Source organism: Macrotis lagotis, chromosome 6 (genome assembly GCF_037893015.1).
Source record: "Macrotis lagotis isolate mMagLag1 chromosome 6, bilby.v1.9.chrom.fasta, whole genome shotgun sequence".
In the NCBI taxonomy this organism is placed as follows: Eukaryota; Metazoa; Chordata; class Mammalia; order Peramelemorphia; family Peramelidae; genus Macrotis; species Macrotis lagotis.
The window spans coordinates 196,619,394-196,639,404 of NC_133663.1; the positions used below are offsets into that span (position 1 = coordinate 196,619,394).

The 20,011-nt window shown below is 33.7% G+C and overlaps 1 protein-coding gene across 1 annotated transcript in view; it reads right to left on the reverse strand.

Annotated features, from left to right (window-relative positions):
• Nucleotides 1–20,011, reverse strand: part of SLC9A2 (solute carrier family 9 member A2) — a 143,056-nt gene that overhangs the window by 78,567 nt on the left and 44,478 nt on the right. The window contains exon 3 of the mRNA XM_074192203.1: nt 10,510–10,760. Within this exon, the coding sequence (XP_074048304.1) occupies nt 10,510–10,760 (251 nt within the window). The remainder of the gene's footprint in view (nt 1–10,509; nt 10,761–20,011) is intronic.

The window sequence follows — 20,011 nt, forward strand, 5'->3', positions numbered from 1 at the left end:
TTGCTTCTCCAAAGAACTTGACCTGTGAACTTTTTTAAGTCACCTAGGAACTTTATGTAGTAACTTATGAACTTTTTGTAGTAACCTGTAAAACTTTTTTGCAACATGTGAATTAAAATCTAGATCTTTTCTTGCTGCCCCTCCCCCCCCAAAAGAAGAAATTTCTCTATTAAAAGTCCCTAGAGACAGTATTAGCTTATTTGGTTAGCCATCAAGTTATTCCCTTCTTGACTCAATCAAAGAACACGAACCATTGTGTTTCTCAATTACTATTAAATCATATCCTTATTCTGATTATATATTCATATGGTGGTATAAAATACCTCTCATGTATACAATAAGATATATATTGCTCTTGTTGTTTTTCAGTCATGTCTGATTTTTCTTGGCCCCATTTGGGGTTTATCTTGGTAAAGATATTAGTTTGCCATTTCCTTCTCCAGCTCATTTTACTGATTTTACTAATTTCACTGAGGCAAACAAGGTTAAGTGACTTGCCCAAGGTTGCAAAATTATTAAGTGTCTGAGATCAAATATGAACTCCCAAAGATGACTCTTCCTGACATCATGCTCAGCACCTCCTAATTGCCTAGAAAAGAGTGCAAATGTAGTATAAATTTAAACACTAACTTTATTATGAGCCACAAAATATACTGTCTCTGTTTTCTTGGGTGACAGGGCACAAGGAGATATATCTTCCTACATTGTTCAGTGAGGTTGATTATTACTATTGATAAAATTGCCAGGAAAATTAATTTAAGTGTAGTTAAGACATTTTTTATCTAGCTAGTATGTGTTGATGTCTACTGTATACATAAACATACACACATAAATACATATAAGCATACACAGAGATATATCTATATCTACATATTTATATCTAAACATTTATAGAGTTTTGTGGTGCAGTGGATAGAGCACCGGCCCTAGAGTCAGGAGTACCTGGGTTCAAATCTGGCCTCAGACACTTAATAATTACCTAGCTGTGTGGCCCTGGGCAAGCCACTTAACCCCATTTGCCTTGCAAAAACCTAAAAAAAAAAAAGAAATGGGAGAAAAATAATGCGTATATGTGACTTTTAGGATACCCAATGTGTATATACATACACACATAAACAAGCTTCCATGATACAACAACCTATCCTGCTATAGTTTCAATGGGGAACAGAGTATAGCGTAAAAAAAGGAAGAAGTTACTTCATCCTGACTAATCTGCATTCAGTTTTCCCTCCTACATTTTTTTCTAACCCTATTAGCTCCTCAAGAGCAGGGACTATCACTTTCCTCATCTGTCTTCAGCAGTTAGGACCATGATTGACACAGAGTAAGAATTTAGTAAATATTTTTTCATTCAATCATTCATCTCCCTTATGTGGCTTGAAGGTTATAAAGTTTTCCTGAATTCAGACAAGAGATTTAAGTATAAATTATCTTACAACTTTTGAAATATGTTTAAAGGAATTTACTTTGTTACCAAGGATCATTTTGAAAATAATCAATCTTGTTTTCCTGTTGAAAATAGATCTCAAATATCTCTTCCTAAACAGCATATATTATAGCCTGGAGGAACAGATATAATCCAATGTACAATCAATAGAAATCAGTTTCACAAGGGGAAAACAAATGACTAAGGCAGAAACAGCAGACTTTGTAAATACAAGGTGTGTACTGCTCTTGGCATCCATGCAATGAAATCATGCCCAGAGCTTTCTTTTTTTTTTTTTTTTTTTTTTGCAAGGCAAATGGGGTTAAGTGGCTTGCCTAAGGCCACACAGCTAGGTAATTATTAAGTGTCTGAGACCAGATTTGAACCCAGGTACTCCTGACTCCAGGGTAAGTGCTTTATCCACTACACCACCTAGCCACCCCTTGCTCAGTGCTTTCTACCTGAGACACTGATCTAACTTAAACCTAAGTTTTGTACTATTCATGCAGATAGGCTTCATTGGAATGACTCCTATTAAACTGCATTCTTACTGAGTAAACTAAATAGTATATGCTGAATAAAAAATTGAGTAAATCTAAACCAAAGATTATGTGCTCAAAAAGGCTTGCAAAAAAAGGAGAGGAGATGGAAGGAAGGAAGGAAGGAAGAAAGAAAGGAAGGAAGGAAGGAAGGAAGGAAGGAAGGAAGGAAGGAAGGAAGGAAGGAAGGAAGGAAGGAAGGAAGAAGGGAGGGAGGAAGGGAAAAAGGAAAGGAGGAAAAAGAGGGAGGACAGGAAGAGAAAGAGAAGAAAGGAAAAGATGGAGTGGGGGAGGGAAAGAATAAAGGGAAATTCAGAATGAATGTATTATCTATTTTTAACTGATTTGAAAATTCCTGTTTATTCATAGGTTTTTGTTACACTTGTTCCCTACCTACCTTAAGGAAGAGACATCAGTAAACACATAAGACATACTCTGTATATATACATATATATATATATATATATATATATATATATATATATATAAAACTTCATTAGTCTTAACATTTGTTTTTAAAAGTCAAAAAGCACATTGCAGTTGTAGTTAGGTATATAAGAGAAGAAAAATTGCATGATGGAGAACTCAAAGTCAAGATGACTTCTTGTGTAGCCAATGAGGGGCTTGATCTAGATTATACTGGCAAAAACTGATTAGCACAGCAAAGCAAGTTCTGAAACAACAGAAAGAGTATAAAGCTTAGGAAATGGAATGCTTAAATAACTTCATCTTAGAAAAAGAAATAGAACAAGTCATTAATTAACTCCCTAGGGAAAAAATCCCCAGGACCAACAGGTTCATGAATTAATTCTAAAAACATAAAAAGAACAATTAATTCCAATACTATATAAACTACACAGTCAGAGAAAGAATCTTACCAAATTCCTTTTATGATACAAATACGGGACTGATTCCTAAATCAGGTAGAGCCAATACAGAAAATTATAAACTAACTTCCCTAATGAATCCTTATGCAAATATTTTGAACAAAATACTAGCAAGGTGGTTACAGTAATATATCACAAAGATTATACACTATGATTAGGAATGCAGAATTTGTTCAATATTAGGAAAGCTGTCAATATAATTGTCCATATCAAATAACAAAACAACAAGAGATGCTAAAAAAATCTTGACAAAGTGGTGGCTAGGTGGCATGGGGTGGCTAGGTGGTGCAGTGGATAGAGCACCGGCCCTGAAGTCAGGAGTACCTGAGTTCAATTTTGGCCTCAGACAATAATTACCTAGCTGTGTGGACTTGGTTAAGCCACTTAACCCCATTTGCCTTGAAAAAGCCTAAAAAAAAATCTTGACAAAATGTAGTACCCACTCCTATAAAAACAATATAAATCACAGGAATAAAAAGAGAACTCCTGAAAATGATAAACACTCCTGAAAATGATAAGCAATATCTATCAAAAGTCACCAGCAAACATCTGTAATGAGAATAAACCTCAAAGTCTTCCCAATAAGATCGTGAAGCAAGAATGACTATTATCACCACTATTATATTAATAATTCTGGAAATGCTAGCTAGAAATTAAAGGCATTAGAATGGGCAATGAGGAAACAAAACTATCATTCTTTGCAAATGATATAATGGTACGTTTAGAGAACCCTAGAGAATCAACTAAAAAACTACTCAATACAACTTTAGAAATGTTGTAGATTATGAAACAAATCCATACAGATCATCAGATTTCTTTACATGAACAACAAAGTCCAGCATCAAGACATACAGAGAAATTCCATTTAAAATAATTGTAAACAACAAAATATTTGGAAGTCCACTTGCCAAGACAAACCCAGGAATTATATGAACACAATTACAAAATACTTTCCACACAAATAAAATCAGATCTAAACAAATGGAAAAATATCGATTATTTATGGATAGGCTGAGTTAATATAATAAAAATTACAGTCATGCAGTTTAGTTTCCCTTTGCACACAGCTCCAATTTCTCTCCAGAATCAGTTTGATTCCACAAATAGTCTGTATCCCAGTTTTTCCACATCCTCTCCAAAATTTATCATTTTTCTTTTTTTGTCATATTATTATTCAGTACCTTAGAAATCAAACTACCAAAAAATTATTAGACAGAGCTAGAAAAAAATTATAAAATTCATCTGGAAGAGCAAAAAGATCAAAAATATCAAGAAAATTTATGGGGGGAAATACAAAGAAAGATGACCTAGCAACATCTGGTTTCATATTATAAAGCAGTAGTCATCAAAAGAATCTGGGTTTAGGCTAAGAAATCGTATTGGATCAATGGAATAGATTAGCACACAAAATACAGAAGACAATGACCACAGTAACCCAGAGTTTGATAAACTCAATGACCCCACCTTTTTTTTTTCAGGTCCTCTCCTGTGTGAGTCTGATTGTATTTCCTTTGTATTTGAATTATTTTCTTTTTGCTGCTTGTAATATTCTCTCCTTTATTTGAGGGTTCTAGAATTTGGCTATTATAGCCCTTTTAGTTTTTATCCTGGGGTCTTTTTTAGAGGGGTTCTTGTTCTAGTAGATTGGAGAAGTTTTCCCTTATAATTTTCTCCGTGATGTTTTCCAGGTTATTTTTTTGGTCCAGGCTTTCTAGTAGTCCAATGATTTGTAAATTGTCTCTCTTGGATCTATTTTACAGGTCATTCCTTTGCCATAAATGGTATTTTACATTTTCATTTTTTTCACCTTTTTGTTTTGCTTTATGGAGTCTTGTAGATTCATTGGTTTCTATTCATTCAATTCTGATTTTCAGGGTTTTATTTTCTTCAATTAGCTTCTGTGATTCCTTTTCCAGTTGGTTATTTTTACTTTTAAAGGAATTGATTTCTTTGGTCAATTTTTCATAATTTTCCTGCATAACTTTCATTTCTTTTTACCATTTTAAATTCTTTTTAAGCTCTTCAATGAGCTTTTATATTTGAGTCCAATTTATACACTGTTTTGACACTTCCCTTGTGAGTGATTTTCCACTGCTTTCTTCTTCAGATGTGGCATTGTTATTATCTTTGTCTGTAAAGTAGTTTCTCTAGTGAGTGCTCTTTTAGTTTTTTTGTTCATCTTTATTATTTTTGCTCTGCTCCTGGAGTATACGGAATAAAGATCCAAGCTCTTTTTTTTTTTGCTGGGGCTGGGGTCTGATCCCTGGCTTGTTGTTGGCCGACATGTTGCCTATGCAGTCCAGGTCTTGCCTTTGCAGAGGTTTTGTTGCTCCTTTATGTCCAGGTTCTGATATAACAGTGGTTTGTTCCCAATCCAATACTGTCTTTTACCCCGGTGTTTTCAGGGTTCAGATTTTGTTTGGAGTTGGGATCCTCCCTGCTGGCTTGCTATCTAGCTGTCAGAACCTCTGCTGTTTGTATGAACCTGGACTGCATTGTGGCTAAGAGCCTCCTGTGGCTTTCCCACTTTCCTGCCTCCTGGACTTTACTACCCCTTTTCTCCCCTCAAAGAGAGAGACAGACCTTCACTGAAGATCATCCACAAAGTCTACCATTGAAAACTTCTGTGAACCCTGACTTTTTTTTGGTGGGATCTGTAGTGTGAATGTCAGAGTAGAGGTTTCATTTATCTTTGGTAGGGAAAAGTTCCAGGAGCATGTTAGCTTCACACCACCATCTGGACTCTACCTGCATCTGAATTTGACCAAGAATGAGAGATTCACAGTTTGATCTAAGCTATCCTTTCCCATATATTTGACTATATTTTGCCCTGAATTCTGTTTGGTAGTGTAATTTGGATTCTTAATTGGAGACCTTCTCTCTCTCTCTCTCTCTCTCTCTCTCTCTCTCTCTCTCTCTCTCTCTCTCTCTCTCTCCCTTCTTCCTTCCTTCCTTCCTTCCTTCCTTCCTTTCTTTCCTTCCTTCCTTCCTTCCTTCCTTCCTTCCTTCCTTCCTTCCTTCCTTCCTTCCTTCCTTCCTTCCTTCCTTTCCTTCCTTTCCTTCTTTCTTCCTTTCCTTTCTTTCTTTCTCAGAGTCTCTGGGAGCTCTTCATCTCTAATTCTAGTAGGGATTTGGGGAATGTGAGCATGGGTGGCACTTGTGAAGACACCTCCCTGAATAAGAGGTTTGTACCAAGAATTGTTTATTGATGTGAACTTAGATATATCTTGTGAGAGTAGGGAAAGAACACACCTGAAATTAATAGACCTGTCAGTCAGCAACTAAAGATTTTCCTGAAGAGGAGAGAAAGGAGTTTTCAAGTTTAAATATTTGTGCTTGAATGAATACTACATTTGCAAATTGAAAGGTGAAAAATCTTCCAAAACATTGACTTTCTTTTGATAGATAACTGAAAAGTTTGAGAGACAGGGTTTCTGAATAATTGATAATCATTAAGAATTATGCTAGCAAATAATTAAAAAATTGATGGTCAGTGGTCTCTCTCAGAAACCAAAGAACCAACCCCAGCTTTTGAAATAAGAACTCTTTATTTGAGCAAAACTACTTGGAAAACTAGAAAACAATAGGATGCAAACTACATTTAAACCAACATCTCACATCCTACATAGGATAAGATCAAAATGATTTAGACATAAAGGGTGATACCATGAGCAAAACAGAAGAGCAAGGAATAGTCTACCTGGCAGATCTATGTGGAAGGGAAGAATTCATGGTCCAAAAAGATAGAGAGCATTGTGAAATGTATTAATAAATTATTAATTTTATTAATAGATTAATAAATAATTTTGACTACATTAAATTAAAAGGTTTTGTATGAATAAAATCAATGAAACCAAGATTAAAAGGAAAGCAGAGGGGCAGCTAGATAGGCAAAGGCCCTGGAGTTAGGAGTACCTCAGTTCAAATCTGGCCTCAGATACTTAATAATTACCTAGTTGTATGGCCTTGGGAAAGCCACTTAACCCCATTACCTAGCAAAAACTAAAAAAAAAAAAAGGGGAAAGCAGAAAACTGGATTTGGATTCTTAAACATTTACCAAAAGCATTTCTGATAAAGATCTCATTTCTCAAATATGTTGAGAATTGAGTCAAATTTATAAGAATACAAATCATTCCTCAATTGATGAATGATCAAAGGAAATGAACTTGCAGTTTTGAGATGAAGAAATCAAAGTTATCTATAGGCATATGAAGAAATGCTCTAAATCAGTTTGATTAGAGAAATGCAAATTAAAGCAACTCTCAGGTATCACTTCATACCTATGATGTTAGATAATGACAAAAAAGGAAATGATAAATGATGGAGAGAATGTGGAAAAATGGGAACATTGCTATGTTGTTGATGGAGTTGTGAACAGATCCAACTACTTTGGAGAGTAATTTGGAACTATACCCAAAGAGTAACCAAATTGTGTATATATCCTTTGATACAGCAATATACAGGTCTGTATCACCAAGAAATCATAAAAATGTCATGCAAAATATTTATATTTTTTGTGGAAGAAATTGAGGAGTTGCCAATCAGTTGGGCAATACTTGAACAAGCCATGATATAGTAATGTAATGAAATACAACTGTGCAATAAGAAATAATGAACAGGCAAATTTCAGAAAAAACCTATGAAGACTTCAGCAACATTGTATGGTTATCAGTCAAATAGGAATGACTCAGCTCTTTTCAGCAACACAATAATACAAGATAAGTACAAAGGGTTCATAAAGAAAAATGCTTTCCACATCAGATATAGAATTGAAGGACTCAATGTATATCAAAGCATTTTTTTCAGTTAACTTATTCTTTTTCATGTTATTTTCCCTTTGATCTTTATTCTTTCACAATTGTGACTAATATAGAAATATATTTTACATGATAGCACATATATAACCTATTTCAAATTACTTTCTATTTTCAGAAGAAAAGAAAGGGAAGAAGGAAGAAAAATTTCAAACTCTGAATCTTTAAAATATGAATGCTTAAAGTTTTCTTTACATGTAATTGGGGGGGGTTAATTATTATCTAACAAAAAGAAGTTGATGGGGCCAGTTAGATGGTACAGTGAATAGAATATCAGCCCTGGAGGTAGGAGGACATGAGTTTAAATCCAGCCTCAAACACATAATACTTACTTAGCTGTGTGACTTTGGGCAAATCAGTTAAACCCATTGCCTTGAAAAATAACAAACAAAAAAAAAAGAAACTAGCAAAATACTACAAATAAGGACTTGATTTGTTTTCTTAAATGTCTAGAATTAAGTAATGATGGGAAAATGTTAATAATGTAGAGTAAACAAAATAATATTAATACCAAGGGAATTTCCTCTTTTACAGAAATTCAATTCTTAAACCATTTATCAGCACACTTCTCCCTCTCTCCTTGTCCACATTGGACAAGTAACTTAATCTCTTGATACCTCAGGCAACTTTATGGGACTAAAAAGCTTCAGAGCTTGCTTCGATCTGCATTGGTAGAGGGAGTCATGTTACTAGAAATTCTTTATGCCAATGACATCTTGTCTCCTTCCCCAAAAACAAGTTTTAAGAATCTTGAAACTCAGAAAAAATTTAAACTTATAAGATATAACATCTTACATGAAGTTTGCATACATGCATTTTATAATTTTGATTTTTATCACTAAACTGTTCCCAATTTCCAGTTTCATGTAGTAATTATACATGTGAATGTGTTCACAACACACTCTAAAGGCTGAAAGAGTAAACCTCTCTGACTTATATTACAGGAAGGTATCATATATACCCCAGACCTGGAAAAATACCTAGACTCTACACAGGGTATAAAAATGCTGTTCAGTTAAGGGCATGCATTTAGATTCAAATAAGTATTTCAAACATTTAGTTTGTTAATGCATTATCATGAACATTCATAGTTACTGCACATCTAAAGCTTCCAGAAAATTTAGATTTATGGGCTAATTTATTTTAAAGTACCCTGAACAGCTTCATTCATTTGAAAACAGTAGTAATTTTTTTTTTACAACACACTCACATAGTTATAAATGCTGGAAGATGTCTTAAGAGTAAATGACAACAATTTGCTAAAAAAGAAGAAAAACTTGTCCTTATCTCAGCCTAGTTTCTAAATTCTGCTAGACCTCATAAACCAGGAGGATCTACTCCCAGGGAGCATGTGATACAAGGCAGTAAATATCTTGCTCATTCTGTGTCCCCAGCTGTCACAGAGTTTCTGGGCAGTGAATAGGCCTCAATCTCCTCCCCCACATTTCATCTGGATAGTTCCTGGCCCCAGTTCCTTCCACTGGCTGGGAAAATTGGCAGATAAGCAATATTAGTAAGGTCATTGAAGTCTCTTTTTGGTTACTCTAAATCTTCACACCAATACAGTCCTACACTTTCTGCAATTCAATGTTCTCCCTAAAAAAATTTTTTAAATATTCAAAAGCTGGTTCCCCTCTTTTTAGTGACATTCTAGCTACCTGATCACATGCTTTCAATGACATAGGTCAAAGAACAAGGAAGAAACTGGAAGCTATACAAATTATATGAATAGCAGTGAGGGGGAAGAGATGCAACATTTCATTACTGGGTCAAACTGGATTAATATGTTGCTTTTTTTAGATTTGTCTCTGAAATAAAAAACCATGCAAAACTTTGAGTTAATTATAATGGGCCTCACTCTCATTTGTGTGGTGCATTTAAGCTTTTTAACCACAGTATCAAAACATTGTCACATTCCAATAATCATAGATATATAAGTGACAAGAGGAAAGAATAGCAGCACAAAATTTTTAATTAAAATATGACAAAAAAGTTTTTATAACAAATGTTGATAGAAAAGTTAGCCAAATACATTTATGTTTACATTGGCCAAGTCTTTTTTGCTTTTTATGAGAGATTAGTCAGCACATGAGATATACAATTTGTGATTATAAAGCATTGAACTGGCATTACAACTACCACATCCAATTTATCGATAAGAGTATATAGTCCTCCAACATGTCACCTAGGGGTCTTGAAATGTACTCTAAAAATACTGGCATTTTCCAAAACATTTTAGCAATTCCTTTTAAGAAAAAAAATTGTTTTCAGAAACAATTTGAGCCAGACAAGAAAATCAGTCTCATTATTTATTTTCACACAAAAAAATAACAAAAACAATAAAAATCTCTCAGCATGGTCACTCACATTATTTAACACATTGGGATCCAAATAACTATTGTCTCTATGTTCCTTCCAATACCCTCCCTCCTTACCCCCCAATACCCTCCATCCTCAAAGAATGAAGATTTGTCATATTAAGAATAAACGTAATAGAAGTATAGATGTTCTGGTTTACTTATTTATTTTTTAAAACTGTCAAATTGTCTAATAGTCTCATCTTATATATGCCCCACAGAAATTACCTTTATGTTGTTTTTCACTATGGAACTTTGAAATTTTATATTTTAGCTAAGCATGAAAATACTTTCAATTACTTATCACAAAAAGGGTAGTTGAGAGAAGCTATGAAATTTTTAAATGCTCTTAAAAGTTGTCCTAAAAACAAATCTATTTCAATTGCATAACATTTTCATTTGGTTTGAATATATTAATTCTATGAAATTTAATTTACATTGTTTCATCCTCCCACTCTCAGTGTCCTTTCCCCGCCAGTACTTACGCCATAATGCCTGAGAGGTGAAACATTTCTGCTGTGATGTATGATAAGTAGCTATATAGGAAGACAAAGAGTGGCTCAATCACTCGAATATTGTGTGTGAAACGGGTGGTGAATGCTGCTATAAAGCCCAGCAAGATTCCAATCACTATTCCCCCGATTCCCACCACAAAGAAGTTAGCGATTCCAGCAAACACATCAATGGTCTCAATTGTTTTCATCTGGCAAAAGGACTTGAATAAATTGTACAGCACCTGTAGAAGAAAGAAATTGTATCAGTTATAACCAATGATCCTAATTTCTCTTTTATTTCTCTAAATTGAGAGAAAATAAAGAACTATTGCCTATCTTGACCTTTCAATGAGAAACTTTTACCTTTCTTAAATGTGACCAATAACTGATTTATTCATATTATATAAATATATTAATAGAAATTTTCATTTCTATTAATTTCACTAATATACTTTTAATTTTAATATATTAATATACCTGTATATTAGTATTTTAGCCTGGAGTTGGATAATGAAAAATAAAACTATAACAGATATTTTAAAATTTGAAAAAAAACAGGTCAATCCTCTGATTTCAACCAACTCCTATTTTTTTTCCAAAATCATAAAAACAGTTCAGTACCATCCATTTTGGGTCAAATGCTAAGTTACACTGTTTTTGTCTGACTATATCTAAATAAAATCCTGTATTCTTTTTGATACATGCTTGTCAATTATCTCACTCTTCTGTAATACCCTCTGCCTCACTAGGAATATGACAGAGAGGAAGCTGCTCAGCACTTAAAGGAGGTCATTTAAACTCTTAACCCTTTTAACCTAGTTCCCAGAGAATTCTTCCAACTTAGAATGGGACCAGAGTGAAGATCTCCATGCCAGTCATATGTGGACTGAATCCTATCTCCTGGCAGCCAATCTACTTAAGTCTTTTGCTGCTGCTGCTGCTGCTGCTTAAAGCAGAGGTTCTTATCTTGGGGACTGCAAAGTTGGTTTTAAAAGTGTTTTGATAACTATATATCAATATAACTAGTTTCTGTTCTAATGCTATGTATTTTATACACTTAAAAACTTTATTCAGCAAAGGAGTCCATAGATTTTTACCCGTCTCCTCAAGGGATCTATGAAAAATATACAAAGTTAAAAACTTCTCAAAAGGCAATTTTGTTTGAGTAAAATGAATATGAAAGTAAGAAAGTGAACTACTTTTTGCTTATTTTTAGGATTGTTGTCTGGGCAAACCAGGTGGCTCAGTGAATAGAGTGCCAGACCTAGAGTCAGGAAAATTGATCTTCCTGAATTCAAATTTGGCCTCAGACACCAGCTGTATCACTATGGACAAGTCTTTTAACCCTTTTGCCTCAGTTTCTTCATCTGTAAAATGAGTTGGAGGAAGAAAAATGTCAAAGTACTCTATCTTTGCAAGAAAACCCCAAATGGGGTCACAAAGAATAAAACAAATGAACAACAATGGATGTAGTCTAATTATAAAATGATCAGATATCTTTATGTAGTTTGTAGAAATTATTCAAGCTATGGTCACATGATATATCTCCCCTCCTCATTCAAATATATTTCTGTGCAATACACATAGAATTCATTATTGAGACTTTATAAAATAATAGGTCTAGAGATGGAGAACTTAAATAATTACTTTTGGTGAAAGACTGAGTTGCTTCAATAGCCTCCTATTGAATAGCCTTCAATAGATCTTCCTTCTGTTTCCCTCTCCTTTTCCCTTTTCACTCTCCAAAAGTTCTTCTACACAACTGCAAAATGGATGTTCATAAAGTACAAGTTTGGTCACATAACTGCTCAATTATTTTTTTTAGGCTTTTGCAAGGCTAACGGAGTAAAGTGGCTTGCCCAAGGCCACACAGCTAGGTAATTAAGTGTCTGAGGCCAGATTTGAACTCAGGTATTCCTGAACCACCTAGCCACCCCTAACTGCTCAAGTATTATTCATGAGTTCCTAATAGTTCTAGGATAAAATTAAAAACTCCTTAGTTGACCATTTAAAGTCCCTCACAGCCTGTTCCAAAACTACCTTTTCATATTTTTATCATATTATCCTTCATTATCCTTCACTGTAACTTCCAGATTTACTGGCCTATTTGCTGTAACATGATACAACTTCTAGCCTTTGTGGTCTGCATTTGGCCACTCCTAGCCTCTAGAATTCCTTCCAACCCCCTCTCTGCCTTCTAGAATCCTTAGCTTCCTCCCAGGCTCATTTCTTACTCCACTTCCCACAGAATTTCCTAATCTAGTGAAATGTATTCTCACTCTTCTTGAATCAACTTGCACTAATTTATCCATATAAATGAAGTACTTCCCCAAGAATCCATTTCCAATAAAAAGCCTTTCCTGATCCCCTAGCTGTCTGTGCTTACCTCAAAGTTTCACCCCAAGAAAATGTAAAGAACTGCTTTTAAAAATGTCTTTATACCTTTAGCCAATCACAAGGCTTGCATTTAATAATTGATTTTAATTTCCCAGTTGAATTTTAAGAATACTGTGAACCATGTGGTGATCCTGAGTGTGTTTCTGTGTCTGTGTGTGTGTATGTGTATTTCAGAGGTACACTGACACTTTCTAGTTAGAAGCATACTGTTTCTATAAATCACTTCTTTAAATGTTTCTTACACATGGAAAGGAAATCACTTCACATCTAAATTATTTAAATTATCACAAAGGCCTCCTCATTTTTAATTTCCTGGCACAAAACCAGAATTGTAAAGTTAATCTTCACCAAACATCATCTTTCTCATCACTCTCTCCTACTCAGAAACCTTTCAAAAACCCCCTATTACTCACCATTCTTGGTCAAAATCTTCTGCATAGGGCTCCAATTCCTTAATCTTGCCCTACTCCATTTAGCAAATCTTATTTCTTATTCTTCCCTAACTACATAATGACCCACAGAAAACAACCTCATTCCTATCTCTATGTCTTCTTTCTTTATATTATGTCCTTTACCTAGGATGGTTTCCTCCTCCATTCTATTTATTCATAGCCTATTCAAAGTCATTAATGTCCAAGTGCTACCTTTATTTGAAAGCTTCTTTGTCAATTGGAGTTCTCACTGATCTTCTCTTGCAGTATTTACAATGATATTTCACAATTTGGACCTGAATTATACTCTTTCATATTATTATTTCATACCTTAAGTCTTCAATTAAAGTTCAAAGGATAAAATCATACTATATTTCTTCTTTAACCTCACAGAATCTAATACAATGAAAATAGGATAGTGATATAAATTCCCAAGAAATAACTAGCAGCACAGGTTGATCAAAGTTAAGCCTGAATCTTTTTACATTTTTTCTTGGGAATATATATCATGAAATTATTTAAAGGTGTGCTTTGTTTTCAATATGGTCCCTTTTCATTTTTAAAAATGGTAACACTGAGTCATAGAGGTTTTATTTTGAGCCCGTGGATCAGAGGATACATTTTGATCATTCTTATTGGTTGTGTGGATACCACTGCAAAATTGGAAAGGAACATCTTAGCTAGACAAATTCTGCTTGTGATAATGTTTCCTCACCGATAAGGAAGTTTTCCATAACCTCTCATCTGATTTAACTTGAAACTCTCACCTAATGACTGGCACAAGATAAAATTATTTTGATTTCAACTGGTCACAATCCCTGAGTTGGTTCCCAAAGTCTTTTTGACCTTACCACAAGTGCTAGGCTTAAATGGTATCTTGTGGTTATAATTATTGCATTACTGTATTTCAAAGGGGAAGCTAGGTGACAGATTTCTCTCAGGTCATTCATGGGTGACCTAATTTTGATAATGATATTCTATCTCTGTTACAAACTCTGTATTGAAATGAACTTCAGAGTTTAGAGTTATCAAAGATATGGCAAACGTTCATTTATTAAGAACTAATATAACTTTAGACTATTTTAGTTCATTTTTAATATGATTTAAAGATTCACATTAAAGGATTAAAGATAAAAACTAATTTGGAAATATGACTAATTACTTCTCATTTTCAAAAGATTCATTATTATGGTCATTGAAAATGACTAGAATCTAAGAAAACTTCACTAAACTTGTTTCAACTATCAAGTTTTCCTCAATGAATCCAAGTTATAAGATCAAGAGAAGATAAGGCCTGATTGCAAAAAAATGATAAATGGACAAAACGTTAAATAGACCACACAGAAAACTAACTTTTTCATGAGACTGAAATATGTGCCAGAGAGATTCATGTAAGTGACTGGTGATTCATGCTTGCTTTATGTCTAGAATACCATGAAATCATAGTATTTTTCAGAAACTGAACACCTTGAGAGCAGGGACTGGTTTTTTGTTTTTGTTACAATCTTTTCCTGTAGCACTTAACATAGTGCCTGACACATAGAAAGTGATCAGTAACTGATAACTGAAGAACTAAGATAAAAAAGCATAACGAACAGTTAAAAGAATTCTAATCAAACAAGTTCTTTGGTCACAAAAATCTTTTTTTCCCTTAAAATACCATGGGAGGTACAGCTTCTGAGACTGAGATGCAAGTGCTTCTCCCAAGGGAATTGAAGACTGCTCTATGATTGAGGCATTAGAATCTGGGGAGGAAAATGAAGGAAGGTGATGTAAAAGTCTTCTCCACTAGGAGTTTCAAAAATGATGTATTAAGAAAATTATATGAAGAATTTGTGAGAAACTGAACAAATGGGTATTTGAGGGAGGGGAGGAACTGAACAATGATCATTGAGGAAAGAACCAAGAAAACAATCTAATAATAATCCCAATCTTCAAAGAGGAGAAAATTTTGGAAAATAAAAGCCTGTTCCACAATTTTCCTGACTCAAGGACTTAATATATCTTATAAAATATTCAAATTAGCATTCCTATTCTGGAAGAATAGGATTTTTTGGGTATTGAAGGATGTTACATTTCTGGAATTCAAAAGTTTATTTCAATCTCTTTTAAAAGGTTTGATCTATTAAATTTCCTTAAACTCTGAAATAAAATCTTATGTAGTTGAAAGTATAAGAAAATAAAATAAAATAAAATAAAATAAAATAAAATAAAACACCATGGGAGAAAGTGAGGTTTATATGCATTCTGAATAGTCATTTAACCACTTTTCCCCTCTATTGAATTAATCTAATGAGCTATGATTATATTCTTTCATTCCCATTTCTTACTCCAAAGGACCTTTTTTTTTCCTCTTTAATATTTTATTATTAGTGGATTGAAATCAAAATGGCTGGGAGAAGCTAGGAAGTCACCTAAATTCTACTCATTTTCCCTTGGAAATGTTAAATCAAGATTCTAAACAGATTCTAGATCTATGGAACTAACAAAAAGATGGAGTAAAACAATTTTCCATCTTAAGATAACTTAGGACTTCAAGAAAGGTCTATCTGACTTGGGTAGAAGGAAAGTGCAATCTAGAAAAGTGAAGTCCAGGCAAGTCAGTGGACATTTCTTGATCATAACATAGATCAGGAACTGAGAACCCTCTGTCCTGAGTCAGCGAGCTGTTAGCACAGTAACTCAGCTGAGAGGTCTCCAACACAGAAGACAGATTACCAGGCCCAGAACTCCAGCACAAAAGCTATGACTAGCCTTGGCCACATCTGTGCAATGGACAAACCAACATCATTTGAACCCCTCATTCCCCCAGTCAGCAGAAAGTCAGTGACCAGGTTCCTGTACCCAGCACAAGAAACTTGAGATAGTGCCCCACTGTAATCCAGGAGCTGAGTTCAACTTTAAAAAAATGAGAAAAAAAACAAAAAACCAAAAAGAGGCTTAACCATAAAAAGCTACCATGGCAACAAGGAAGATCAAAACAGTAACAGAGGAACACAATGTCAAAAATGCCTATGTATAAAGGTCCAAAGATGAATATGAGTTGACTTCAAGTCCCATAACTCTTATAAGAGGAATTTAAAAAAAGATTTTAAAAATCAAGTAAAAAGAGATAGACTAAGCATTGGGAAAGAAATGACAGCTATATGAGAAAATTAAGAAAAGAATCAACAGTTTGGGGGAAAAAAGCACAAAAATTGCCTGAAGAAAACAACTACTTTAAATGTAGAATTAGTCGAATGGAAAAAGAGAGGCAAAATATAATTGAAGAAAATAATTCCTTAAAAATTAGAGGGGCGGCCAGGTGGCACTGTGGTTAGAGCACAGACCCTAGAGTCAGGAGTACTTGAGTTCAAATCCGACCTCAGACACTTAATAATAATTACCTAGCTGTATGGCCTTGAGCAAGCCACTTAACCCCGTTTGCCTTGCAAAACCCTAAAAACAAACAAACAAAAAAATAGAACTGGTCAAGTGAAAGCTAATGACTATGAGACATTAAGAATCAATCAAAAAAATAAATCAAAAGAATTTTTTCATAGAATACAATGTAAAATATCTTAAAGGAAAAACAACTGACTTGAAAAATAGATCCAGAAAAGAGAAATTAAGAATTATTGAGCAACTTAAAAGTAATGATCAAAAAAAAAGGTCTAGTAAAAAATTATCAAGGAAAACTGTTCTGATATCCTAGAACTAGAGGGTAAAATAGTAATTGAAAGAATGTACCAATCACCTCCAAAAAGATATCTCAAAATGAAAACTCCAAGGAATACTATAGGCAAATTCCAGAATTATCAGATTATGGAGAAAATACTGCAGTAAGCCAGAAAGAAGCAATTCAAATATCAAGGAAACATAGTCAGGATTACACAGAATTTAGCAGCTACCAAATTAAAGGATCAGAGGGCCTGGAATATGGTATTCCAAAAGGCAAAGAAGCTTGGATTATACCCAGGAATTAACTTCCCAGAAAAAGTGAACATGATCTTTCAGAGGAAAAGATAGACATTCATGAAATAAGGCACTCTAAAATGTTACTAATGAAAAAATCAGAGCTGAAAGAAAATTTCATCTTCAAATACAAGACATGAGAGGCATAAAAAGGTAAATAGGAAAGAAAAAATATATTATTCAATAAAACTAAACTGTTAATCCCTACATGGGAAGATGATACACAAGTATCACTCTTTTCTTTTAAAGTTTTTACAAGGCAATGGGGTTAAGTGACTTGACCAAGGTCAGACAGCTAAGTAATCATTAAGTTAAGGCCACATTTGAACTCAAGTCCTCCTGACTCCAGGGCCAGTGCTCTATCCACTGAGCCACCCAGATGACCCCAATACTTATAACTCTTGAGAACTGTATCTCTACTAGGGCAGTTAGGAGTATTACATATACAAGGGCTGTAGGTATAAATTGACTTTGGTATGAAGATATAAAAAAATTAACTAGTAAAAAAATTGTGGTGGGAGAAGAGGAAAGGAAGAAGCAGAGAGGATGAATTACAACACATGAAGAGGTACAAAAACCTATTACAATAGAGGAAAAGAAAGGAGGGGGTGAGCATTGTCTAAACTTGACTGATTGGAATTGGCTCAAAGAGAGTTTGGTGAGTATAGAAATTTATCTAGTCCTATTAAAAAGTAGGAGCCAAAAAAAAGTGAAAGAAAATGGCAGGGTTTGGAGGAGAGCTTATAGAAGGGAAAGCAGAAGGGAGAACAGAAGTAGGAGGTGAATGGGGAAAGAAAAGGAGTGGTGATAGAAGGTAGGGCAGACCGAGGAAGATTGGTCAGAAGTAAAACAGTGATGAGGATAGAAAGTCTGAGAGTTAAGAGAAAAATATAAACACTTCAGCTATAGTTTTAAAAAAAGTAGGGATAAAAATTCTGATCTCAGACAAAGCAAAAAACAAAAAATAGATCTAATTAAAAAGATAAGGAAGGAAACATCTGGTTAAAAGATATCATAGACAATGAAGTAGTTATCAACACTAAAATACCAAGTGCCGTAGCATCCAAATTGTTAGACAAAAAATTAAATGATTTACATGAAGAAATAGAGAGCAAAACTATACTAGTGGGGGACCTCAACCTACCTCTCTCAGAACTAGATGAATCGCAATGCAATAATAAGGGACAGTTTTAGAGTACCTGCGATGGAGAATACTACCAGTATCCATAGAAAGAACTGTGGAATTTAAACAAATTCCAAAGTCTATTACCTTCAATTATTTTTAAAACGTGGCTTATGTACAACATTATTTTGCTATCTCTAATAATTTATTTTCTCAAGGATACAGTTTCTCTCTCACCATATTCAATTTCAATCAATGTATAGCATGGAAACAATGTAAAGATTATTAGACTTTCTTCTGTGGGGCGGGGGAGATAGGGAGAGGGAAGAGAGGGTGGGGAAAAGAGTATAAAATTCAAACCTTACAAAAAAATAATAGATAGAAACTTCTATTGTATATAATTGGAAAACTAATAAAATATTTTTTAAAAAGAACTAGATGAATCAAAAATGAAAAAGGTGAGTTCATCACCAATGAAGAAGAAATTGAAACAATCATTTGGATCATTTTTGCTCAGCTGTGTGAAAATAAATCTGACAATCTAGGCGAAATGGATGAACATTTAAAAACCATTTAAAAAACTTACCCCCTTTTAGAAAAAGAAATTGAATAACCATCAAGGAACTCCCTAAAAAAAAATCTTGAGAGCCAGATGAATTTACAAGAGAATTCTACCAAACATTTAAAGAACATTTAAATCCAATAATAAAGTATCTAGAAAAAGAGGTGGAATCTTATCAAATACCTTTTATAACAGAAATATGGTGCTGATTCCAGACAAAGCAAAAACAGAAAATGAAATTATAGACCAATTTTCCTAATATTGTTGCAGAAATATTTTAAAATGAGATTACAAGAAATTATCACTAGAATAATACACTATGATGAGGTACTAGTTTTACTAGGAATACAGGACTGGTTCAATATAGGGAAAACTATCAGCATAATTGATAATATTAATAGTACAACTAACAGAAATCATATGATTATCTCAATAGACACTGAAAAAGATTGACAAAATACAGTAGCCATTCCTATTAAAAACATTAGAGAGGAAAGAAATAAGAAAAGCCTTGCTGAAAATGATAAGCAGCATTTATCTAAAATCATCAATAAGCATTATCTGTAATGGGAATAAGTTAGAAGCCTACCAGTAATCTGGGGTGAAACAAGAATGTTCATTATCAGCACTCTTATTATATATTGTGTTAAAAATATTAGCTTTAGCAATAAGAGAAGGAAAAGAAATTAAAGAATCATGATAATCAATGAAGAAATAAAACTATCACTCTGCAGATGATATGATGACATACTTAGAGAATCTTAGACAATCAACTTAAACTACTTGAAACTGACTTTAGCAAAGTTTCAGGATATAAAATAAACTTATATCATCAGTATTTCTTCCATATGTTATCAACAAAGTCCAGTAGCAAGAAATAGAGAAATTGCATTTAAAATGACAGACAATATAAAATATTTATGATTCTACCTCTCAAGATAAACCTAGAAATTATACAAACACAACTTCAAAACACTATTCACATAAATAAACTCAGCTAAAGAAGTGAAAAAATATCAGCTGCAT